Source organism: Mytilus edulis, chromosome 4, assembly GCF_963676685.1.
Source record: "Mytilus edulis chromosome 4, xbMytEdul2.2, whole genome shotgun sequence".
Lineage (NCBI taxonomy): Eukaryota > Metazoa > Mollusca > Bivalvia > Mytilida > Mytilidae > Mytilus > Mytilus edulis.
The window spans coordinates 77,874,677-77,901,963 of record NC_092347.1 but is presented as its reverse complement, the minus strand read 5'-3'; the positions used below and the strand labels follow the sequence as shown (position 1 = coordinate 77,901,963).

Genomic DNA, 27,287 nt, shown 5'->3' with positions numbered 1-27,287 from the left:
AAACAAACCTAAGCAAAGTTACCTGGATGATAAGGGAACTACATTTATGTTAACACAGAATGATGACTGGCAACCAAACCTTAGAAAAATTAGCTGGATGTCAAGGAAAATAACTCATCTACATTTATTCTGCCATAAGAATGTTGACTAGTTGCAATTGTCAGACCTTAGCAAAGTTAACTGGATGTCAAGGGAAACAACTCATCCATATTTATGTTTAAGGAATGGTTACTGGTACCCAAACCTTAGAAATGTTACCCAGATGCCAAGGGAAATAACTCATCTACATTTATATTGGGCTTAAATTAAAATATTGTTTGTTTGCAGTTTACCGACCGACCCTTGAAAATCCTCCCGACTGTGAAAATTTTATTGCTTTAAATTTGAAGAATTTTTTTTTAATACTTCTATTGACGCGATCCGGAACTTTAGGTCCTTTCCGGAAATGATTTAAAGTCTGGGTCAATTTCGCATTTCAAGTTCGGTTTTTCTTAGCTTCCCGTCAAGCGTTCATGTGACCATTTGATGATAAAGCACATGGAAATTGTTTACAGGTATCCATGAAGTCACGGAGGAGTACTTTACGCTGTCGTCTCGTGTCAATTTTAAGACAAATAACAAACAAAAAAGTTATTAGTAAACTGTTTATACAGATTCAGGCACATGTAATGATGTGTGATGATATCATTGATGATGATGCAGCGGATATTCATAACTGACACGATAACCATTCTGTCTCAAACAAATCGGGTACAGAATCTGTGGAGCCTGACTTTATGGAACCAATTTCAGTGGTTAAATAATTCGACAGCAGCTGGAAGTATGGCATATTTTCTACAAATCGTTGTGAAGACGACAAAGATGAAACCACTCCTCCGTGACTTAAATCTTCATGGATATCTGTAAACACGCCTGTACGGAGGAAGGGCTCATTTGAAATGTTAATGGATATAGATCATGCCAAATCAATAAGAAGAAACCCTAACTACACAAAGATGTAGAGAAAATGAATGGTTAGCTTGAAAAATAAATATACTCTCTCTATATTAAATCTATCTTCGATTGCAATGAGTATGCTCCTTTAGGATAAGGGGGCTGCCCCACTCATTGCAATTATCAGAGGCGGATTTAGGGAGGGGGCCCGGGCCCCCCCTTTTTGGGAAAAAATTTGGTTGCTTTTATAGGGAATCACTGAAGCATGACTGGAGCGGGCCCCCTCTTAGGTCAGTCAGTGGGCCCATACTTATGAAAATTTCTGGATCCGCCACGGATTATTCTCTTTCTTACAATATTAAATATACCCAAACTGTGTGGCCTGTGTGAATTCAATTAAAACATGTCCTTAGGAGCTATTCTGCCATTTTTTTTATGCATTAAAAACATTTCAGTACAGACCATTTACTTTTAATAAATAAATAAATAAATATATATTTTATTTGAGTGTCACACATCGATTGATACAGTACATATATACAAGTAAATTAAGTAACATCTTTAAAAATTCAATCAATGCCCAGCCAAAAATTTGACTTATGAGACACTTTAAAAGCATACATGTACATATTTACAATAAACTGCATGTTAAATTTGTATAAAATATTTCTAGAGTTAAAAATCTAATAAATTACTTTTTCAAAATGGGGTGCTATGGATTTCACCCCAAACTTTAGATTTCTTTGGTTTTCATTAAAGCCTGGCAAAAATATAACCTTATCACATAGATGACATATAATTAAATATTGTTAGAAATATGAAAACAGTCGAATATCTTAATACTTTTTTTTTTCAAGTTGCCTTTTTTTCAATTGAGGAAGATTCAATGGTTATTTTTTTTTTATTAAAAATACACTCTTTAATACATTGTCTTATAAATCTTTAATATCTACATTTTTCTGATGAAAATACTCTACTCATGAAAACATTCTAGTCAAGAAGCATATGTCTGAATATATTTCTTTAAAACAGTTCTAGTCATAATGCCATTCCTTGTTTATAATTAATTAAGTGTTCCAGTATTTAATAATTATACCATATTTTATGTCATAAATTGGATAATGACACTATTTCAGTTTCAGTTTTGGTTAAAAAGTTTTTTATCTGAAAATGCCTGTTCATTTGATGTTGGTTTACAGCATGTCCAGTGGTTGTTGTTTTAAAATGTTTTTTTTTCTTCACAAGAAACTTGGTTTAGTGTAACTGCTTGTTTAAACTGTATTTTGGCTGATAAAATAAAATATTTTTCCTACCTACCGACCCTTCAGTCTGAAGGTACAGTCGGAAAACTGCAAACAAACATATTTTTAAGGTTGGCCCTGATGTAAGAATGGTTACTGGTACCCAAACCTTGGCAAAGTTACCTTGACATCAAGGGAAATAACTCATCTACAATTATGCTATCTAAAGAATGTTGACTGATTACCAAATCATGGGAAAGTTAGATAAATATTGATATCAATGAAAAGAACACAACTTCATTTCAAACTTACCAGCTCTGTATGACTGTTGTCTTTCTGGGATAGCATCAATATCTGTAAACCTTGTTTCTTTCTGAAATAGATTTTTTTTCTATCTAATTGATATACTTTTAATGAAAATAAGTTTTAATGTGAGCCATTTTTGTAAATATTTCTTCATTTCTAAAATGCAACCAGCTTTACAGGATGTTTTGGTTACAGAAAAGTCACATTGTCAAACAAAGCCCTGAAATATAAATTTCCTGCTTTTCTGCTAACCACATGATATTGGAGTCCTAAAGAGCATTGTGTTAGCAAAGATACAAAATAATGTGTCCAGATATATATAATTAGGTTACATGACTTCCTATGGACTGTTTCCTCAAAGGCATTTAAGTAGAAATTTAATTTAGTGTGTTAGTCATTGACAACACAATGTATGCTCCAATCAAATGACATTTCATGATCTCAACCAGTAGGACATAGTCATTTCAGGTTTAGGATTTTTGACTCATTTAATGACTCTAAACAACTCCAGAAATCAACGGAACTATTGACAGTAAAATGCTTTCTACAAATATTGGCAAAGTCAATAAAATTGATTTAAACATGTTACATAGTATACTCGTAATCTGATTTTATACATTGTGGCTGAACTTCTTTTTTAGAAGATACTCATGTGTTACATGTATTCTAGTATGATTGATACCACATCTAGAACAAAAATAAACTGCTCTTTCCTCCATTTGAAATTATTTAAAGGTTTTTAAAAAAAACAACAACATTTTTTAAAAATTGATATAAATATATACATAAAACACTTCAAACAAAATATCAATTTAAAGTGCATTGTAGAGAAACTAAAATTTGACCTCCATTTTGTCATCAGTATCAACATCTTAAAATTTGAAAAGCTTAGATTGAATGGTTCATGAGTAAATGCAACAACGTGAATGGAAACGCCATTTCACAATCTTTCAAGAACCATAACTCCTGAACGGTAAAAGTCAAAATCGTCATTATTGAACTTGACCTCTAATTTGCCATCAGTAACAACATATAAAAATTTTAACAGCTTTGGTTGAATGGTTCATGAGAAAATGCACGGACATTACTGGAAACACCATTTTTCAATCTTTCAAGAACAATAACTCCTAAACGGTAAAAGTCAAAATCGTCATTATTGAACTTGACCTCCATTTTGTCATCAGTAACAACATATTAAAATTTGGGAAGCTTAGGTAGAACAGTTCGTGCGTAAATGCATGGACACGACTGGAAACTACATTTTTCAATCTTTCAAGAACCATAACTCCTGAAAGGTAAAAGTCAAAATTGCCATTATTGACCTTGACCTTCATTTAGGTGTCAGTAAAAACATATTAAAATTTTAAAAGCTTTGGTTGAACGGTTCATGAGTTAATGCACGGACAACATTTGATTGCCGCCCGCCTGCCCGCCCGCCCGACCGCCGTACATCCCCAAATCAATAACCGACATTTTCGTCACAAAAATCCGGTTAATAACCAAAACTCATTATGAATTCTTTTAAAATAATAAAAAAACATGATGAACTCATTTTTTGTAACTTTCAGGAAATAAAAAGTAAATAAACAAACAGTTCAGTCAAAAAATTAAATTTGCTCTTTATGTTTTGCTTTGTGGTATATATTTCATTGAACCATTACAATCCTCAACCTGTTGCCAGAAATTGTTATTCAAAAGCTATCAAAATTGTCATTAGGATTGAACATAGTAAAATGCATTTAATACAAACAATGTGCTATTTTTTGTTTTGTTTCTTGGGCTAATAGAGAATTGGACATTTTTATTTTAGTGTTACAAATACTCAAATTATGTCACTATCACACTCAAAGAGTTAAACATAGTGATTCTTATTAGACTTATAAACACACAATAATTATTAAAGAGTAAAGTGACACATATGGCAACTCAAACTGTGAATGTAAGTACAACCACAAACAACAGTTATTATCAAAATAACCAAACAAATCCACATTTTGTTAACAACAAATACTCACAAAAAACTTTTGCTAAAACATTTAAAACATATTTAATAAAAAAAAAAAAGAACCAAAATATACTGTGAGCAATTGCTAGACTCAATTATTATCCTTTGGCAAATTTGAAATAGAACATCAAATAAATTGAAACAAGAGTGCACATGTTGATGGTCTCGTCTGCTTTACTTACCACGATTGATTTTATGTTGATAAACCTAAACATAAAGATTTGCTCAAAGTATACGTATCATATAAACCATGATGAAAATGTGGTCAAGGTCTGTTAAACCAATCCAAACAGATAAAATAATCGTACACCTTACAATCATTCCATTAACCCAATATGGTTGACGTATTGCTTATAGTATACAAGAAACAGACCAAACCATGAAACTTAATATCAACCAATGGACCATGAAAATGTGGTGTCAGGGTCAGATGAATCTTACAATCATTCCATGCTTCAAATCTAGTATACCCCATTGTTTATAGTAACCTAAAGAAATAGACTTTACCAGGAAAAACTTAACATTGATCACTAATCCATCAGATGAGTTCAATGTCAGATGGTGAATCCTGCATGACAGATATAAACCCATATACATTTGTACCAAATATAATGATCTTTTTACTTATAATTAGTGAAATGTTCACATGACAAAATCTGAACTTTTTTCTAACAGTCGCTGAACCATGAAAATGTGGTCAAGGACAACAGACATATGACAGACGGAAACTTGGTAACATAGGATATCTGTGTACAATGTATGAAATATTGGGGTCTGATAATCTCTGAAATACAAAGCTTAATACAAATAGTTAATGCTGCTGCCACTGCAGGATTGTAATCCTTATGTCTCCAAAAAAATAATAGTGTGTCAAACAGCAAGGAATTACAAAATAAAGTGATGACATAAGAAATGTGGACAAAACCATATTTTTCATTGAGCAAAGTTCCATAACTCCAGATACTTTTAAAATAAATTTCTAGTAAAAAATGATAATCAGAGTGTGCTTTTCTATCTATATATTTTTTTTTTAAAAGATGTACATTTGTACTCAGACCAAATTAATTTTCATGGAACAATACATTTTTTCTTGTGCAAAGTTCTGTAACTTTGGAGAAACAAAATTGAAAACTGGTCACTTTATAAGAGATATCATGTTTATTGATCAAGTAATAATTACTTACAGAAAGTCCATCTATGCTGTCACTTTTAACTATAGGTGGAAGTGGTCTTCCAGAAGTAAATGATGCTGAGGCTGAATTAGGTTCAATAGTATCCTCTGATGTTGGAACTTTAGGTTCAAATTGTGGATCATGGTTCCCTGCCTCCCTACTCCACTGTCTGCTCTTCTGCCATAGACGTCCGTAAACTGGAAGTGATTGTGGTAACTCACGTGCTCCATTTATTTTCAAAGCCTCACTATAGGAGGGTGGGTCAGGAAGATGGTCTATAGGGTTTAACTTTGCTGGTTGTCTTGACCGTTGTGATCTCCCTGGCTGATCATCATATCCTCCTGCTTGAAGTGACATTTCCACTTCTAATGGTGGCTCCTCTTGATTGCTGGCATCATCTTTGAAGAAAATAACACTATTATTAAAAGGTATTTAGAGAAAGAAATAAAAGCAGACCAAAAATTGACAGATCATATGAAAAACTCATATAGGTGGTTGACATTTCTTTTTTTCTTTTGGATTGAATTTCAATTTGGTGGTGATGTCAGATGTATAACACTCTAATCTGAGTTCATTGATACTGACAAATTGCTTACTGTAAATTCAGAAATAATTGTGATGTCTTTATAATGGCGAAAAATGTGACAGGGTTAACGTTATAATTGAAATAATTTAAACTTGCATTTGAAATTCTTTAAATGAAATAAACAGGATTGTTCTCAATATATATTGCATAGATAACATTCACATTATAGTCTAAAATGATAAAATCGCTATAAAAAAATGCACACAATAATTTCTGAATTTACAGTATTTTATGGTGTTGGATTGCATATTTCATCTTTTAAGGCTTCAAGGTGACATATGGATTTCTATATGGATCAATTTATGATTTATTTCAATTTTTTTTCTGCAATAGCTGAATGTTGACAATAGAACAAGACGTTATAAAGCGCATGCATTAATCATAAACTAACAAGAAAAAGCTCAGCTTTTGTCCTTACAGTATAAAGACTCACCATAAATTTCAAAAGATAATGGAGAAGCTACATTTGGCATTGATAGAGGCCTAGGCTTTCTCACTTCTTCATCTTCAGGTGTGATAGACCCTGATCTTTTTCTAACAGCAGCTGAAAATAATTGTTTACTTTTATATATAACTTCAATCAATTTCATTGTTTGCCATAAACTATGTTTAATTTCAAATATTCCATAATTAAGTAATTATGTTATGAAATACATGTAAGATTTAAAATATAAAATTCAGTTAATATATATATGTGACAGAAATAAAAAAAAAAAATACTGCAAAAATGTTCCTTTTTATAAGGTATATGGCTGGAAAACCCTATCAATTATTGGTATTTTTTTTCACATGAAAACATCTCCATACTGACCATAGCATGCATAATTCATAAAACTTATTGCATTATCCCCATTCACTGCTGTGCAATGAATAAAAATGTATAACTAAAATATCATCATTTGTTTGACAGTTTTTGTACTTTTTAACACAAAAACTGATAAAAACAAGAAATCATAACTGTAACTAGCTAGAAATATGTTAGGATTTATATAACATATGAAAAAGGAGGTTTTGTACAGGATCAGAAGAAGGTAATATATATAAAAGACAAAAACAGATTGAAAGCTCAACATCAAACCCTGGAAGTATTTTCTTTCTGAATTGTGGTAATACAATTATGCTTAATGTTTAAGTTGAACTAAGAAAGCAAGAAGGGTAAAAACTGAATCTGATTTTTTAAAGCAAGACTATGTACTAGCCATGCTATCTGTATCTAAATATACAAAAAGTTATAAATGGAAGAAACTGCATGTTACTTGTTTACTTAACCAAATCCAAAAACAAATAAAAATAGGAATGCATTACTGTTTTTAATCACAGTGTTTCTGACCTAACCAAGGAGTTCAATGCAGAAACATTATTAACAAATCACTTACAAAAACAAAATAAACTCTAATTTTAATTGAATATTTTTTGGGGGCAAAACCTTAAGCAGCCAATTGGTTTCCTTCTTTACCATTTATATATTTTTTTGTATAAAAAGAATAAGCTGCATCCCCATATACATGATATACTTTTCTGTCATTTAATATCAGCACTTATTTTAATTCACAAGTAGGTAAATCCATTGAAATATGGTGCCAAAATAATAAATGTACATTTTCAATAAATGAAAATTCTGTGGAAAGTGAGTCATAATAATCTGCATGCATTTAGAAATTAGTGTTATTCAAATTATTCTACAAACACACAAATATTCATTTGTTATAACTATCTAACTAACTATGAATATAAACATAAAACATGCAGTTAAATGTAAAACTATGTAGGCAAATAATAAATAGATGGGCAAAAGCTGATTGTTACTTGAAATTGTCAATCATAAGCAGTTTTATGCAGAATTTAAATTTTCATATACATGATTATTAGGTAAAAAAAACAAAGGAAGTTCATCATATGACCATTTCTGAATAAATCATATGACCATATCTGAATTCATCATATGACAATATCTGAATTCTTTATATGACCATATCTGAATATATCATATGACCATACCTGAATTCATCATATGATCATATCTGAATTCTTTATATGACCATATCTGAATAAATCATATGACCATATCTGAATTCTTTATATGACCATATATGAATTCATCATTATTGATATGACCATATCTGAATTCATCATTATTCACATGACCATATCGGAATATGTATTTGCCAAAGTCAACTGCTGCTAAGTATGTACAATTTTAAGTGAATATGAGTATACTTACAATCTTTGTTCTGTTGTAATTGAGGTACTAAAATTGCAATGAAGGTAAAAATGAGTGATGATTAGTAAAGGATTTTTAATAAGATTATATATTAGTTACATTTTAATAAGTATTGAAATTCTAAATCTATTTAAAAATATTAACATTATATACTTTTAAATTTAGTGATTGTCTAGAGAATTCATGTTTGTGAAGAACTGAATGCATTTGTGTATGAATGAAGGAAAATGCATCAAACAATAAAACCAGATGCTCCGCAGGGTGCACCTTTATACGACCACAGAGGTTGAAACCTGACACTTGGGGCAAGTATGGACACAACATTCAAATTTTCTTTTTATCTCTGAAATCTGAAAAATTGCCCCATCCCTCCCCCACCCCCAATTTTTTTTCATCTCCCCCTTTCCCTTATTTCGAAAATGATCTCAATTCAAATTTCTAATGGAGTTTGCAACAATAACTACTCATTTAAATACATCATAAAATATTAAAATACAAAATGTGAAGGTTAAAATTAATTTTAATTAATTATAACTTCTTAAAAATAAATGGGGAATATGTCCAAAGAGAAAGGGACACAGATGATGCCCCCACTAGCATATAACATTAAAAAGGGACATAACTCAAGAACTGTTAAAGTGAAGCTGCCAAAAATTGAACTTGGACTGAGTTCAGAGGTACTATGAATTATATAAACATTTCATTAAATTTAGTTGAGACAAACTTAAGTTAAGAGAACAGAAACGAAAAAAATCTTCAATTTTTCCACTTGTAAAGAGTCATAACCCTAGAATGGTAATCAAAGTGCTTGTTATCACTGAATGGCAGATTGCTTTAATTTATCAGTTGGTAGTAAAAGTGAATACTGCATTGTATACATATTGTATATAGCATTGATTTAAGTTGATACAACTACTATTCTGGACAAAGAAAGATAACTCACATTTTCAAAGAATAATAATCATTGCAACATTTTATATTGGCAAATTTCCAATGAAGTTTATTAAATTAAAGTTATTGGCAAATTTCCCATGTACATAATTTAAAAGCAGTTTGATGTGAGATAAACAAAAAAGCTTGATCAGCAACATTTTATATTGGCAAATTTCCAGTGAAGTTCATTAATAATTAAGTTTTAAGCAAATTTCCAATATACATAATTTAAAAGTAGTTTAGGTGAGATATTCAAATCAGTTTCAATTCAAACCTTACACTGCTTTTAAATTATGTTTTGTACCCTTTTACCCCCTTTTTTGAACCTTATTCCTTAACGGTTTGAGCCATAACTCCCAAAGACAATTCTTACCATCCCTTTGTGGTATTCCAATATCCAAAATCTAAATACATGGTTAGATTCAGCATATCAAAGAACCCCATTTATTCAATTTTTATTGATATAAAACAAAGTTTAATTTTGGACCCCAATTTTGACCAACTTGAAAACTGGGCCCATAATCAGAAAACTAAGTACATGTTTAGATTCAGCATATCAAAGAACCCCAAGAATTCAATTTTTGTTAAAATCAAACTTAGTTTAATTTTGGACCCTTTGGACCTTAATGTAGACCAATTTGAAAACGGGACCAAAAATTAAGAATCTAAATACACTGTTAGATTTGGCATATCAAAGAACCCTCATAGTTCAATTTTTGATGAAATCAAACAAAGTTTAATTTTGGACCCTTTTAGCCCCTAATTCCTCAACTGTTGGAACCAAAACTCCAAAAATCAATCCCAACCTTCCTTTTGTGGTCATAAATCTTGTGTTTAAATTTCATATATTTCTATTTACTTATACTACAGTTATTGTGCAAAAAAACCCAAAATGCTTATTCGGACCCTATTTTAGCCCCTTATTCCTAAACTGTTGGTACCAAAACTCCCAAAATCAGTCCCAACCTTCCTTTTGTGGTCATAAACCTTGTGTTAATATTTCATAGATTTCTATTAACTTATACTAGAGTAATTGTGCGAAAACCAAGAAAAATGCTTATTGGACCCTTTTTTGTCCCCAAATTCTTAAACTGTTGGGACATAAACTTCCAAAATCAATCCCAAACCTTCCTTTTGTTGTCATACACCTTGTGTTTAAATTTCATAGATTTCTATTTACTTATACTAAAGTTATAGTGCGAAAACCAAATGTCTTTGGACGACCACAACGACGCCAACGTCTTACCAATATATGACTGCAAAATTTTTGCGGTCTTATCAAAATGAATCTATGTATAAAGGATTGCAAAAGAATACATCAATCTAACATTGCAAATAAAATCTATTAAAAATAGTTACATAACTGTGATAACAAATGTAAGAAAAAATACATATTTAAAACAAGAGATATCTCTAGAACATGTCTAATGATACTTGAAAGAATATAACTGTTGAATGAATGCACATGTATACTTCAGTCATGTTTGCTTTGTTGACCAACATAATATCAACATCTTTCTGACCTATGTTTTACAGTGTTCCAGCTAGGTTTTCAAAAGGGCAGGGTGCCAATCCTGAAAAAGGGCATTTAACGTGTGATATGATAATATGACAAGAGTGCACACGCTGAAATGTCTCGCCTTCTATACTAATCATTGATATTATGTTGATAGTCCTAAGTATAAAGCTAAGCTTTATTACAACTGTCACATAAACTTAACATTAACCAAGATAACTAAACAAAGACCAATGAACCTTGAAAAAGAGGTCCAGGTCAGATGAACCATGCCAGGCAGACAGGTACAGCTAACAATGCTTCTATACAACATATATAGTTGACACATTACTTATAGTTTAAGAAAAATAGACCAAAACACAAAAACTTAACACTGTGCAATGAACCGTGAAAATGAGGTCATGGTTAAATAAAACCTGCTCGACTGACATAAAGATCATAAAATATTTCCATACACCAAATATAGTTGACCTATGGCATATATAGCATTAGATAAAAAGACCAAAACTCAAAAACTTAACTTTGACCACTGAACCATGAAAATGAGGTCAAGGTCACATGACATCTGCCCGCTAGACATGTACACTTAACAATCATTCCATACAACAAATATAGTAGACCTATTGCATATGGTATGAGAAAAACAGACCAAAACACAAAAATTTAACTATAACCACTGAACCATGAAAATGAGGTCAAGGTCAGATGACACCTGCCAGTTGGACATGTACACCTTACAGTCCTTCCATACACCAAATATACTAGCCCTATTGCTTATAGTATCTGAGATATGGACTTGACCACCAAAACGTAACCTTGTTCACTGATCCATGAAATGAGGTCGAGGTCAAGTAATAATTGTCTGACAGACACGAGGACCTTGCAAGGTACGCACATATCAAATATAGTTATCCTATTACTTATAATAAGAGAGAATTCAACATTACAAAAAATTTGAACTTTTTTTTCAAGTGGTCACTGAACCATGAAAATGAGGTCAAGGACATTGGACATGTGACTGACGGAAACTTCGTAACATGAAGCATCTATATACAAAGTATGAAGCATCCAGGTCTTCCACCTTTTAAAATATAAAGCTTTTAAGAAGTGAGCTAACGCCGCCGCCGTAGCCGCCGCCGCCGGATCACTATCCCTATGTCGAGCTTTCTGCAACAAAAGTTGCAGGCTCGACAAAAAGGGCATATTTTAATAAAAGATGTTAATCAAACATTTGTGTTTATTCGTTGAATCACAGGTTATACAAGAACAACATCTTTAGCCCATATAGAACTCTATCTTTCTACTTTTAAGACTGAAAAACTTGTCAAGCAGCTTGTCACACAAGTTTTTTTATCATTGCTTGGCACAGTTGAACTTTATATGCAGTATGTTTTGAAAGGAGATCTGTTTCATACTGTTTCTATGGTCTACCACATTTTACCAGTTTCACCTTTCTACCCCTGCTGTGCTTGATGGCAATACAGCACAAAACAGCTGTGCTCAGTAAATTCACAATTTTAGGATATAAAGCAACAGTGAAAAATAGAATCAAAAATAAAGAATACAGAAAAAGATGACCAAGGCACCCTACCAACACTGCTACTAAGACCCTCTTTAACTTTTCCCATAACTCAAAATAAATACCTAAACATATATATTCTTAAGCAAGAAGTATGGAGACACATTTTAGAATATGTAAATGGGTTACTCAATGCTAGGAAAAAAATCAGATTGAGTTATCTTTCTTTATTCGGGTGTGCTCCTTCTTTGGAGGAATATAAACAGTACGTAAATATGATGTAAATATGATCACAATATGGCGTTTGATTTTGTTATTTTCGTATCAAAAATGAAGGCAGTCAATGACAAATACGTCTGAATTTTCTGTTTATTTTACAGAAAACAAGTAAAACAATGTCTTCAACGAGTTTATAATGGTTTTCCAACTTTCTGTCATTACGTTTCTTCCATGAAACTACGGTTAACATCGCAAATTGTGTCCAAGTTGTTGTATGCACATTTCTTCAAAGATAATTGCCGACTGACCGATTCTATTTGAACGAATTAACGTTGATGATCATTAATGACCCATCCGATAAACGGATTACCTATAACAACAGATTATGACACCAGTTGTAACCATTGATTAGCTTGGGGTGGTAAACAAAGTCATAATCTTTTCCCCAGGTAAAATTTAGTAATTAGCGTATCATATCAATACGCAAATTAATATGCAATCGATCTTCAAAAAAGGCAGGGCGCCCTGGAAACTGTAAAAAAGGGCACAGGGCGCCACTCGGAAAAGGGCGGGCGCCGCGCCCTCTGAAAACGGCCTAGCTGGAACACTGTTTTAAATAACTTACTTAAGCGATATAACCTTAAATATAGATATAAATAGATAGCGAACTGGTGTGATTGGATTTTTCTAGGTCTGTTTTATTTCATATTTTTGGTTAGAAATATATGTTAATCATCGTTTTTACCTTTATAAGAATAAGTTTTTTATTTAGTCAATCAAATGATTTACCTTTGTCTCACTTTCAATGTTGACATTCTTTTCCTTTTAATAACTGAACACGCATAATTTATGTGTAATTCATATCTATTACTTTAAAGGGGTTAAATTGAAGGTCACATGAATTCTAATTCAATGAGGTCGAATTTTTCACTTGCAAGTGAATAATTCATCATCGATGATTCTTGGCTTACTTAGACAAAATTGAACTTTTAATACTGGCTGCTAAAAGGGAATTATTATTGCACTACATGTATTTCACTTACATAAATGATTAAACCAAAACAATCTTATTTTAAATTGTTCAAGTACCTCATACCTAGAGCCCCTTCAATTAAGTTATCCTTTGCATTATCTACATCTCATTATTGCATTTTATAAATTTTAATATATTTATATATATATTACATAAAAAATAAAAACATAACCAATCTAACACAAAATTTAACCATAACTTTAGTCTTTTCCCTTATAATGCTCAATTCTTATCCTCCCAAAATTACACTCAGTGCTGAGAAATCAAATTCATAAGTGGTTAATGTCATTACTGCACACATCAAACACACAATTGTCAATAACAGTTACTTACTAAGTGTGTCATCAATTATGGTTTGCCATTTATTTGATAGGGAGGGCATAACAATGCGTCCATGTTCAGTGTCAACTGTTTCATTCTCTCTACTTCGTCGCTCTAAAAATTTAGCTGTAGCCTCCTGCATTTTCTTCCTGGCTCCATTTTCATCACCTACAAATCAAAGCTACATTACACTTGAGATTGAGGGCTTTTTACTACAATTAGCTATATTGTGGTCAACTAAATTATATAAAGTATCAGAATGAAAAACTAGAGGCTCTAAAGAGCCTGTGTCGCTCACCTTGGTCTATGTGAATATTAAACAAAGGACGCAGATGGATTCATGACAAAATTGTGTTTTGGTGATGGTGATGTGTTTGTAAATCTTACTTTACTGAACATCCTTGCTGCTTACAATTATCTCTATCTATAATGAACTTGGCCCAGTAGTTTCAAAGGAGAAGATTTTCGTAAAAGATAACTAAGATTTACGAAGAATGGTTCAAAATTGACTATAAAGGGCAATAACTCCTAAAGGGGTCAACTGACCATTTTGGTCATGTTGACTTGTATGTAGATCTTACTTTGCTGAACATTATTGCTGTTTACAGTTTATCTCTATCTATAATAATATTCAAGATAATCACCAAAAACAACAAAATTTCCTTAAAATTACCAATTCAGGGGCAGCAACCCAACAACAGGTTGTCCGATTCATCTGAAAATTTAAGGGCAGATAGATCTTGACCTGATAATCAATTTCACCCCATGTCAGATTTGCTCTAAATGCTTTGGTTTTTGAGTTATAAGCCAAAAACTGAATTTTACCCCTATGTTTTCGATTTTTAGCTGTGGCGGCCATCTTGGTTGGTTGGCCAGGTCACGCCACACATTTTTAGCTCACCTGTCCCGAAGGGACAAGTGAGCTTATGCCATCACTTGGCGTCCGTCGTCGTCCGTCGTTGTTGTCGTCTGTCATCGTCGTCCGTCGTCGTCGTCCGTCGTCGTCGTCTGTCGTCGTCGTCTGTCGTCGTCGTAAACTATTTCAAGAATCTTCTCCTCTGAAACTACTGGGCCAAATACTTTCAAACTTTAACTGAATGTTCCTTAGGGTATCTAATTTATAAATTGTATCCGAAGTTTTTATCTATCAACAAACATGGTCGCCATTGCTAAAAATAGAACATAGGGGTCAAATGCAGTTTTGGGCTTATAACTCAAAAACCAAAGCATTTAGAGCAAATCTGACATGGGGTAATATTGTTTATCAGGTCAAGATCTATCTGCCCTGAAATTTTCAGATGAATCAGACAACCCGTTGCTGGGTTGCTGCCCCTGAATTGGTAATTTTAAGGAAATTTTGCTGTTTTTGGTTATTATCTTGAATATTATTATAGATAGAGATAAACTGTAAACAGCAATAATGTTCAGCAAAGTAAGATCTACATACAAGTCAACATGACGGAAATGGTCAGTTGACCCCTTTAGGAGTTATTGCCCTTTATAGTCAATTTTTAACCATTTTTCGTAAATCTTAGTAATCTTTTACAAAAATCTTCTCCTCTGAAACTACTGGGCCAAATTAAACCAAACTTGGCCACAATCATCATTGGGGTATCTAGTTTAAACAAGAGGCTCTCAAGAGCCTGAATCGCTCACCTTAATTCTTTTGGTTAAATCTCTCATCAATGATTATTTTGGCTTTTCAATTTATTTAAATGTTTTTTGGATCGTCCTATTTTCTTCAAAAGCCAAAAAAAATAATCATTTTCTCCTATGTTCTAGTTTAGCCATAGGAGCTATGTTTCTTGACATACAAGGAAATAAAATATAAAATTTATACTAGATACTCTGAAACTCATTTAGCCTAAGTTTGGCTGAAATTGATACAGCAGTTTCAAAGGAGAAGATTTTTTAAAGTAAGTCAACATGATGAACAAATTGTGAAAAAAGTCTTTAAAGGGCAATAACTCCTTAAGTGGTCAATTGACAATTTTGGTCATTTTGACTTAATTGAAGATCTTACATCTTGGTTGGTTGGCCGGGTCATGCCACACATTTTTAAACTAGATACCCCAATGATGATTGTGGCCAAGTTTGGTTTAATTTTGCCCAGTAGTTTCAGAGGAGAAGATTTTTGTAAAAGTTAACGACGACGGACGACGACGCCGGACGCCGGACGCAAAGTGATGGGAAAAGCTCACTTGGCCCTTCGGGCCAGGTGAGCTAAAAATGATTGCCAATACAACTATAATAAAAATTCAAAACTAGTTTTGAATGTGCCAACTTACATGACTTATATCAGTATTAACAATTAACTACAAGCCCACTAGTTCCAGCAAGCGAAATTCTAGAAGGGCCAGAACCATGCAAGTTCTTTAAAAAAAAAGAGCAATCACAAGCCTTGAGAATATAGAAAGAAAATTCTTCATGAACAGTTTTGGGGATTATTAGCTTGATTGATACTGAATCATATATTATTTATCATGATTATAGATAGTTTTCAATTGCAATTGATGTTATTCAAGTTGGAGTTATTTCTCTTCGCTGACTAGGTAGATGCATGGTAAACTGGTTTGCGAGGAATTGACATGCATTTTGCTCTCCAACATGGGAAAAAGGGAAATGAATGGCATTAATTACCTTTTTTGGCGATTAATAATCAACAAATCGAAATTTAACTGATCACTTTGTTACGTTGTATGTAACGTACAGTCATGACAGTGTAGTCTCAGTCTGACATTGCATTTACATCTGACAGCCTTTTTTAGGACTTGATTCAAAGCCCATCAGATGTTCAAACAATCTTGGACAATGTATAGTATAAACTATTCACAATAATCAACCACTTATCATGTTTAAATTGGTAATACATGTACTCTGTAAATAGATTTGTGTATATTGATATAAAGAAGCTCCTAAAACTTTATCCTTAACAATACATCACTGTAATATTTAAAATCATCAGATTCATCACATGCATGACATGCAGTGTTCTCCAAGGGTTTAAGAAATCAACCTAACATTTCATCCAGTAAATGTAGACAATTCTTCTGGACCACTCATTCTTACTGGACATTTATCATGTTTATGCATAAGTTTTGGACAAATTAAAATTTTTACTGGTCCAGTAATGCATATCACATTACTGGACATTTACAAATTTTTTCCATGTTTACTGGTCTTGCCTAATCAATGGTAATGTCTGGGGACCTTGGGAACTACTGTTTAAACTAAATAGTCTTATAAAAATCATAAAACACTAGTACACGTACGTACTTGTGCCTTCACCAAGAAACTCTTTTTAATACAAATTGCAGGTGTATATGTATACATTTTTTTTTTTATATATCTATGACCTCACAATGACAGTATGAACTCATAGAGAAAAATACTTGCCATCAGCCATCTTTAAATTATGATTCTAGACAGTCAGAATTCTGAAAGTAAAAATAGTTGGCAATGCACAATTTAACTAATTAATTATTCAAGGTACAAAAACATGTTTTTATTAGTCATATTAGTAACTACATGTATGCATGGTATATGTACTTGCTGATTGTAATAACACGATATTTATATCTATGAATCTTCCAAAGCTTATTTTTTACAATGTATGTGGTAAAGATCTATACTTGTTGATTTTCGTAAGTTTTTTAATTTATGTAGTATCTACATTAGTTGATTTTCAATAGCTTTTGATTAATGTAGCTTTTGATTAATGTGGTATCTATAAATATTGTTGATTTTCAAAAGCTTTTTATTAATGTAATATCTATATTTGTTGATTTTCAATACCTTTATTTTGATTAATGATCTGTTATATTATTCTATATATATTTGATTTTGTACTTTTTAGTTTATACAACATGTACAATGTACAATGTATTGTCATCATTGTAAAAAAATGTATATATGTTATGTATAGTACTCTGTGCCACAGTGAAGTTAAGGAAATATACTGGCATTTATACATGTATTATACAGTGATTTAGCTAGCGCTCGTCACTTTCGTATTTTACGAAAAGGTTTTCGAAATGACGAAAATATTTCATATCAATTTCGTCACTTAAATTTGGAAAGTGTAAAAGTATTTACACATCAAATTACTTGAATTCTACCTGTCTTTATGATTCTGACAAGTTTATGGCCCTCAGGTAATTAACGTTTACCAAAGGTGTTAAAAGTTGTGATGACAAGTAATCCGCTTATCGCCAATCAGATGGGTCACTAATCCCTTAATTATCATTATAAAACCTCATAAATGACCATCATAATAATCTATTTAAGTTAAATCAGTCAGTCAGCATTTCATTTTAATCATTTCTCACAGTTCAGTCGTATTTTCGTCATTTGAACAAGATTGATAAACTTCCCGGACATTTCAACTTTATTTAAATTTCAATATTTCCCTTAGGATTATTATTTGCAGTTTGCTTGTCGTAGTTTCGTCATACTTTATATAAATATATTCATCAAAAACTTTCGACGAACTTCGATTAAAAAGAATGAACTTTATTCAAAACGTAAATATTTTCACTTGCAAACAGGTGCTTCCTGTTCAATGCATTGCGCATGCGTAAAAGTTCGTAGATGAATCCGGTTTTATTCTAAAATTATTATTCAATTGTCACTTCCCGTTTTCATTTCATTTCGTTTAAAAATCGAAAGTAAACGTGATCTACAGTCTACAGTCATTAGAATTGTCCCATTAAGTATAGATGCAGATCCTTCTATCCAATATTAAAGAAATTGATTCCAAATAGATATTAAAACGTATTTTCAAGGATATAAATGATTGTGAAGTGAAAAAGTCGTTACAAGTTCATTTGTGCAGTGGTTAAAAATAAAGGCACCCAACTTTTGTTGATAAGGGGTGTGCCCTGAAAATAACTGAAGTGAAGTTTTGACCATATTACCAGATCCCTGTTCTTATCTTCATATCTTAGCATCACATCAGTCAATTCATTCAATATTGCAAATAACTGCCTACATTAGCAATCCTAAAGTCTTCAAAGATCCTAGACTAGTCCTTGAAGGACTTGGACATATATGTATAGCTAGTTTGATAAACATCCTAGATCCCTTGCTTTATAAAAAAATAAGGCTGATTTTTATCACGCGCAAAAGTGACTAAAGCCCTCAAAATCCTAGCTAAAACCCTGCTGTATATATATACATGTATATGTAAACTGTGCAAACAAAATTGAAGTAGATATAAATTTATTTACTATGTACATGTATAACATATTTAAGAATAATTCATGGGGGTTTGAATATATAGTGATTTTACCACGGGTTGGCCCTTAGCTTTATGAAAATTATTTTACCCTGAGCGATGAGCGATAGTGAGGGGTAAAGTATCGACATAAAGGACAACCCATGCTAAAATCATGAGATACACATGTAGGATTTCCAAATGATACAAAATATTCACCAGAGATAAGAAACCAATAATAAACAAATATCCTCCAGAGCGCTGTAAGGCGTTAAAGCAAAAAATTATAAAAGCCTCTAAAGACATTGTAATTATTTGGACTAATGTAAACCAAATAACACAACCACATTTGGACATTATGCCACTGTCCCACAAACGAGCTAATCGAGGTTTAATTAGGAATCCGGGTCTGTTCGCGCCCAATCGCGTTCCCACCCATCCACGTTCGCCTCCCTTTCACTTTCGCATCCTACATGTTCGCACCCAAAGTCTGTTTGCACCCTACATGTTTGCGCCCAATTCTACCAAGTTTTAGTAAATGTATTGCTATAAATATATATCATTATTTCTAAATAATGTGAGATTCTGACATGTTTTTTTTGTAAAATGGTAAGTTTATTGCTATAAAAAAAAATCATTGTGTGATATTGACAACAATTTTAAAAGCATTTCATTTATGTGTTCGATAATTCTTAATCATGTTTTGGTTTAGTGCATTGAAATAAATGTTTTTTTTCCCCAATGTTTCTAGTCAATTAAGTGCAAATCTTTCAACGTTTTGAATAAATGGTAAGCATGGTAAGTGTATGGCTTAGTCCAGCCCTGGCCTCAGTGACTCATTTTTTTTTTTTTTTTTTTTTTTTTGTTGTCACTGAGTCCAGCTCGCCCTCCATTACCTTCAATGGTGCAAGCTCCCGGGTAGATTACCCGGGGACGATAGAGACAATGCCAGAGCGTTCAAGTACGAAAATTGTATCACAAATGGTAAAACTTGATAAAATAAACAAGTTGCATACCTGAAATGCTTGTACACTATATGGAAACTCATCTTAACAGAAGGAAATCCCTTGCAGTCGGAGCTGTGGACATCTTGTTTACATCAGTAACGCTATATTACGGAACGTGACGTTTCTACGTTATAACGTTAGACGAAACGAATTCAATGTATCGATACAGATTTTCAACGTCGTTTAATCAACTATTTTGCACCTCAAACTATTTAAACGCGGACCTTAGGGCACTGAATGCTGCTGGTAAATTATGACACTTTAAATCATGTTTATATATGTGTACCTTCTGTTGTTCAGATGAAGTTTACTGATTGTGTTTTTTTCTTCAGTTTCCGGCAAGTGACAGAAAGTTCAAACCAAATTAATCAGTTTTAACTTTTCCGTATATCATGGTTCCTTTCAGTAAATGACAGGACAATTATTATAATAAATTTCTTCATTAATTTATCATCACACTTTTATTTTATTAACAATTTTTATATCCCGAAATTCCATGAAAAATCCCGAATATTTAATTTGGGGTTGCCGTACGGCCAACAGGCGGCTCTGTCTATTTCCTTGCGATAACATGGTCCGAGAACACAATTATTTCGTAGTGCATTTCTTTTGGAACATAAATGAAAATAAAAAAAATCCCACCTGCGCTTTCTCAAAGAAACTTTTACAGTGTGTTGTACAACTTTTGGGACAAATTATATCAAAATTATAGAAAACTTCATCGGCTCTAACTCAAAATATGGACAATTGTATGTTTAGGGCGTCTTGAAATCTTTTGACAGCTTCCGAAGTGCTAATTTTAAACCTTTTTCAGCTGGACCAAATCACTACTTTCCTTTAAAATTCTGGACCCAAATTTTTTTACAGTGTAATTTCATCCCCCTACTTGCAATTTGAGGCATTAAACATGGAGAAATAAATTTGGAAGGGGTATAAAAATTAATGGCAAGTAACCCACTGTCAACACTAGGGACTATATTTACGACAATGGTGGTCTCGGACCACATATATCAACCTTTTTGAATGTGAATTAATTGTTACTTATGACAAAAGGAAGAACAACTTCAATACTGACGATTTTCATTTTCTCTCATTTTTTTTTAAAGTTCTTGTTAATACTTCAACGCGGTAAGTCTTTTTTTTTCTTAAGCAGCGAATGATAAGTCTCAAATTGTTTTTCACTTAAAGTCTTTTATAAGTGTATTCAATTTAACATTGTAATTTAATGCAATTTAAAACATTTTTCTTTCTTTCAAATTAAAGAAACACATACTTGCTATTAACATTAAAGGCCTATGGACCAAAATAAAGTATTTTGGATGGTGATTAATCATTTTCCAAGTCCAGTTTCCAAAATCGTATCAGGGACAGACCATCTCCGTTAACATTCGGATTGAAAAATTGTTAAAAAATAAAAGTGCATGTAATGCTTAGTTGATGAAGAGATTTCATATTGTCCCGTCATTGACTGAAAATTTACGAAGAAACGGAATAATCGTTCGAGTTATATTAGATTCTTTTTTTTTTTAGTCCTAGAAGATATGGCCAACTATGAAAACATTCCTTTACAGGTGTGAATGTGTTTTTTTTTACCCGCAGAAAACGTTCATACATCCGACCGTTAATGCAGCAAGTTCTTTAATTATGAAATCATTAGAAAATAAAAATTCTTTTTGTTTTGGTAACTATGTGACATTTTTAACTTAATTTTCCTAGATGCAGAGTGCCGACAGATTTAATGTTGTTGCAAAACGTAACGGTTATTTGACATTGATTGCTTTATCGTTTTCCCCGGAATATTCTGCTCATTGTTGACCTTCAAAAATATCATTTTTAAATATTCTATTGATACCTAAGCATCTGCAAGATTTATCTATTAATATATATATATACATATACATGTATATATCTTCTTATGCATTACGGACTGAGTTTAACACTTTATTTTTTATTCTTGCAATAACTTCTCATTTATATTCTTGCAAAAACTTCTCATTTATAATGCACGCCGTATCCCTATGAAATTTTGTTTTGGAAGTAGGAATTTAATTTATAGAAACTCAGGTTGATGTATGAAAGTCCGGGAATTGTAACCCTATTAATGCAATTTCGTTAATCCCATCCGTTTGAATATGATCACAAAAAACATCGATAGAAAAATAGAAAAACGAAATTTATTGGACTGAAAGAATACGGATTGAATTAGGAAAAAGCAAAACACAAGCAGTCGTTTAAACTCATGATCATACAAAAATTAGTTTGTTAGCCATGGAATGAGAAAAAAAAATGGTTATTTTTTGAATAACTTTCCCTGTATTCCAAGTAAAAACAGTCTCTGAAATTCATTGTTCTGTACAGAAGAAATCCTATATAGAATCGATATGGTTTCTGGATTTTTTTTAGTGTTGGTGTTTCTTTGTGTGAATAAATGGAGATATGGGATATACAATAAGATAGCAATGGCTATGCAATTGTCGACATCAAAACCATAGACATTTTTCAGTTTCCTAGTACATATTTGTTGAAGTCGTTAAACCTCTAATTGAACTTCTGGAGAAAAATCAAACCATAATGAAATCAGGAGATGTGGTATAGTTGACAATGAAACAATTTTCCACCAAAGACCAACTGACGTACATGATAGCTTGCTAACATTGGTACATTTGATAACACCAGTTTACCATTTCACTACACTGCATATTCACTGATACATAAATTGTCACCACATTCCTAATAAAATAGCACCATCATATTGTTTTAACCGTTCGGCAATCCAATTTGCATTGGGTATATATAGGTTTTATATATATATACGGCTTATCTATTAGGACGACAGTCTTTTAAATTGTATACCTGCTTGTATGCTTGTACTAAAGCTGAGTATATCGTCAGTTTTTTTTTTTTTAAATGACAGGTTGCTGGATTATGATACATGATATAAAATAACACGCAGAATACAGACTCCGGCTTACGTGTCGTACATGCACAATTTCAAACTGGATTTTTTTGCGCGGAGTGTTTTACTTATATAGAGGGTGCATATGTAAGCGTAATTTCATTCCACCGTGTATTTATTCCGGGTATCTGTTTTTCACTAGAGAATATTGGAAGTAAAAGTGTCACGAGCGTCGATCTTGGTATCGTTGTTTTGTTTATATTGACCGGTTTATTGTTTACATATACATTTATGGGTTGAAATAATTTTCAGGGAATTAAGTTTAATAGTCCTTCATTACTGAGTAAAAATATAAATTTTTCGTCAATAGACAAGTTATATAAATTGATCGTTATGTTTTACTGCTTCATTATACAATATATTTCGAAGGTCTGCATGTAAAGGACATAAAGTAACTATATGTTTCTCATCTTCAATTTCGTTTTTACACATAAAACAACATCTTTCATTTATTGGCTTTTTCTCATATCGTCCTGTTTCTATTTTAAGTGGCGCAACGACACATCTAAATTTTGCATAAGCACTTCTAAATTTAATAGATATATTTTGTTTTAAATATAACTCTGTACAATATTGTGATTTATATCGCTTATAAGTACGAAGCTTATTACCATTACTCTGTGACAAAATTTTCGTTTGCATTCTGCAATATATTATTAAATAAAACATTTTCAATTTGTAGAACAATTTTCTTTATGCAGCACACTATCAATACTAGTCTAGTATACAAATCAAAGTTACAATCTTTAAGTTTTTTTCATGACTCTATTACACCAGTTTTTCTTATTATTTACAGCATTTTGATGTGACCATTTGAAAACTTTATAATTTATTCTGTCATTGGTCATGGCACTACATCTTGCCCAATGCCTAAATACACATGTCCATTGTTTTACACTAGCAGGTCTCCAGCCCATGTCCCCGTTAATTTCATCACCTATAAAAAAAAAACATGATAGCTCTGTTCTGGACAGCGTTGATACAAGAAAAAGAACGAGTGCCCCAAATGGATGCACCGTAGCTTATTACTGACCAGACCAGAGTATCAAATAACGTTTTAAAGTACTAACCACAATATGTGCTTTACATTTAACAATTAATAAACTTAGAGCTCGACTGGCAGACCTTGCTACAGCTTTAGCCATAATATTATGATGAGTGGTGGATATTTGGAACTGGATCCGGATTAACCAACCTTTTAAATTCTGTTGATGGATAAAAAGCAATATGTGAATTTGTCGCAAAAATTGACGCTTTCCTATTAAATTACAAGACCAAAAATGGTGACCCAAGTTTTTATGCATACAATGACTTATACTGATGTAACTCGATTCAAAATACAAGTGTGCCAAAAAGTTTAGAAATCGGGAGATATGGCATTCGGTATCGTGTTACGAGTTTAAACGTTGAAAATCTTTATCGATACATTGAATTCGTTTCGTCTAACGTTATAACGTAGAAACGTCACGTTCCGTAATATAGCGTTACTAATGTAAACAAGATGTCCACAGCTCCGACTGCAAGGGATTTCCTTCTGTTGAGATGAGTTTCCATATAGTGTACAAGCATTTCAGGTATGCAACTTGTTTATTTTATCAAGTTTTACCATTTGTGATACAATTTTCGTACTTGAACGCTCTGGCATTGTCTCTATCGTCCCCGGGTAATCTACCCGGGAGCTTGCACCATTGAAGGTAATGGAGGGCGAGCTGGACTCAGTGACAACAAAAAAAAAAAAAAAAATGAGTCACTGAGGCCAGGGCTGGACTAGTGTATGGCTATAATTATATTTTTTTATGTGTTGGATAAATCTTGTTTAGGTATTAGTAAAGGTTTAGTGTATTACAAAAATGTACTCTCTATATATTTTTTCTTCTTTGTTTCTAAATAACGAATAAAGGGAGATTATGAAAGATTTTTTATGTGTTTATAAAATCTTAATCATGTTTTGGTTAGTGTATTGCTATAAATATTTCTTTGTCATTGTTTCAAAAGGAATTGGGATACTTACAAAGTTTAATTATGTGTTGAAAATAGTTCGTAATCATCGTTACCAATACAAATTGGGGGCGAACGTGCAGGGTGCGAACAGACTTCGGGGGCGAACATGCGAGGTGTGAATGTGTAGGGTGCGAAAGTATATTGGGCGCGAACGGACCTGATACCTTTAATAAGCTAGCTAAAAAAAACCAGGTTAAATCTACCATTTTTCGGATAAGAAAATGTCTGTACCAAATCAGGAATATGACAGTTGTTATGCATTCGTTTGATGTGTTTGAGCTTTTGATTTTGCCATTTGATCAGGAACTATTTGACATCGGAGTTCTATGATCTTCTATATAGTATTTTTGTGATTTTGTTTTTTGAGTCATTTGTCAACGAAGCCGACAAAAATATTGCAATTCGGGGGATCTAAATAAAACATTGGTATTCACACACTAGGTATACAAACCTGATTTGCGTAAAATGACTACACAATCAAATCATTCTGTCTATTTTGCAATGTTTTGATCGTTTCCGTGATATTTCGACATTTCGACTGTTACTTTCATATTTCCCTTAACAAGATGAAACGAAAAAGTTATGAGTTTAAACCAGGAACGTGCTCAATAAATTAAACCACATTCGGAAACGGATACTTATTCCGGCCTACACAACAATATTACCACATGTACAATGTAAATACACAGGAGGTTGAAATCCTATCAATGAGGGTCCAGGGGCGTAGCTGCCGTTAGGCACTTTAGGCACGTGCCTACACATAATTTTTTTCACAAATTTTTTTTTTCATTAAAAAAATAATAAAAAAACGTTATCTGTAGATGAACGCCAGTGAAGTTGTCTCAAGTTTTTAATTATCGAATGTCATGTGTACACTAGTCTCTCGTCCTTAGTGAATGGAATATTGGATAGAATTGGATGTTTTATATGATTTTACCTTATATAGAAACTATAAACTAGAACTTTGGTTCAGACCATTTCACTTCTATCAACAAAAACTTGAATGAACCTCAACTAAGACACATGGTTTTTTTTAATTAGTTGTTTTGTTGTTAGTTTTCAACTAGCTTTCCACTTTGTCTTCACCCGACCTATAATAAAAACCCTTGCCAATGTTGGTCGTCCGTTTGGCTGTACAGGATGTATGAATACGCAGTCACGTCTGGTCAGAATGGGGACATTAAATCCGATGCCTAGTTGTAGAGAGAATGCCATTCTTTGAGGAGTTCGTAGTTGGTCTACTGAAAGGCAACATGTCTGCTCCTATTCAATAATCCATCATTTTCCAATGCATGGCATTTTCAAAATTCCGGACCTTCGTCCTATACGACACCTATTACAGGATCTATCTCCCTGTTGCATTTATTGTAAAAGAAAAATTGTCCCGAACTTGCATAAATATTTGACACTGGATGTTTAAAAATCAATCAATCAACTAGCTTCCAGTAATTTTGAGTACTCTCAAATCTGCGCGTAATGACCACAATTATCCAAATTCCTAAGCAGGTAGGGATTTTACAGTTGAGGATATCGAGAAATATGAATTTCTTGAATTGTGTTACGATAGTAAGAACAGAACAGAACTTTTGCATTAGGCATCGACTATGTGTGTATGTGTTTGTGTGGCTTGGGTGAAGGTTTAAGAATCAAAAGATTGTTGGTTGATGTCTAGCCAAAAGGATAGACTAGTTTTATTATATAGTTATATCAGTGTTAACGTGCCTAATTTTTTTTAATGAAGGATCGTCAATATTTACTATTCATTAATTGTAGTTAGTTATCAAAGGTACCAGGATTATAATTAAGTACGCCAGACGCGCGTTTCGTCTACATAAGACTCATCAGTGACGCTCATACCAAAATATTTATAAAGCCAAATTAGTACAAAGTTAAAAATCATTGAGGATCCGAAATTCCAAAAAGTTGTGCCAAATACGGCTAATGTAATCTATGCCTGGGATAAGAAAATCCTCAGTTTTCGAAAAATTCAAAGTTTTGAGTCAAACGTATATATCAGTCAGAAAGGAATAGATAAGAAAATACCAAAACAAGGTGTACTGCTTAATTAAAGGGATACGCCAATCTACGCTGGGCAATGCATAT

General features: G+C 32.5%; 2 protein-coding genes across 8 annotated transcripts in view; one reads left to right on the top strand and one right to left on the bottom strand.

The window, feature by feature from the left end:
• LOC139520589 (uncharacterized) overlaps positions 1 to 25,774 on the bottom strand; it is a 67,108-nt gene extending 41,334 nt beyond the window's left edge. For 4 of the 7 annotated variants that reach the window (XM_071313390.1, XM_071313391.1, XM_071313385.1 and 1 more), the window contains exons 1-7: positions 25,636 to 25,774; positions 17,402 to 17,442; positions 14,018 to 14,173; positions 8,465 to 8,491; positions 6,677 to 6,787; positions 5,670 to 6,055; positions 2,487 to 2,547 (exon numbers count right to left, since the gene is read on the bottom strand). In XM_071313390.1, coding sequence (XP_071169491.1) covers positions 2,487 to 2,547; positions 5,670 to 6,055; positions 6,677 to 6,787; positions 8,465 to 8,491; positions 14,018 to 14,173; positions 17,402 to 17,411 — 751 coding nt within the window. In that variant the 5' untranslated portion in view covers positions 17,412 to 17,442; positions 25,636 to 25,774. The remainder of the gene's footprint in view (positions 1 to 2,486; positions 2,548 to 5,669; positions 6,056 to 6,676; positions 6,788 to 8,464; positions 8,492 to 14,017; positions 14,174 to 17,401; positions 17,443 to 25,635) is intronic. The other 3 variants (XM_071313392.1, XM_071313386.1, XM_071313388.1) reach the window with 1 other exon arrangement.
• Positions 25,775 to 25,820: 46 nt separating this feature from the next.
• The window catches only part of LOC139520587 (putative leucine-rich repeat-containing protein DDB_G0290503), a 32,071-nt gene continuing 30,604 nt past the window's right edge, over positions 25,821 to 27,287 (top strand). The window contains exon 1 of the mRNA XM_071313382.1: positions 25,821 to 25,861. The gene's annotated coding sequence lies outside the window, so the exon portion shown is untranslated. The remainder of the gene's footprint in view (positions 25,862 to 27,287) is intronic.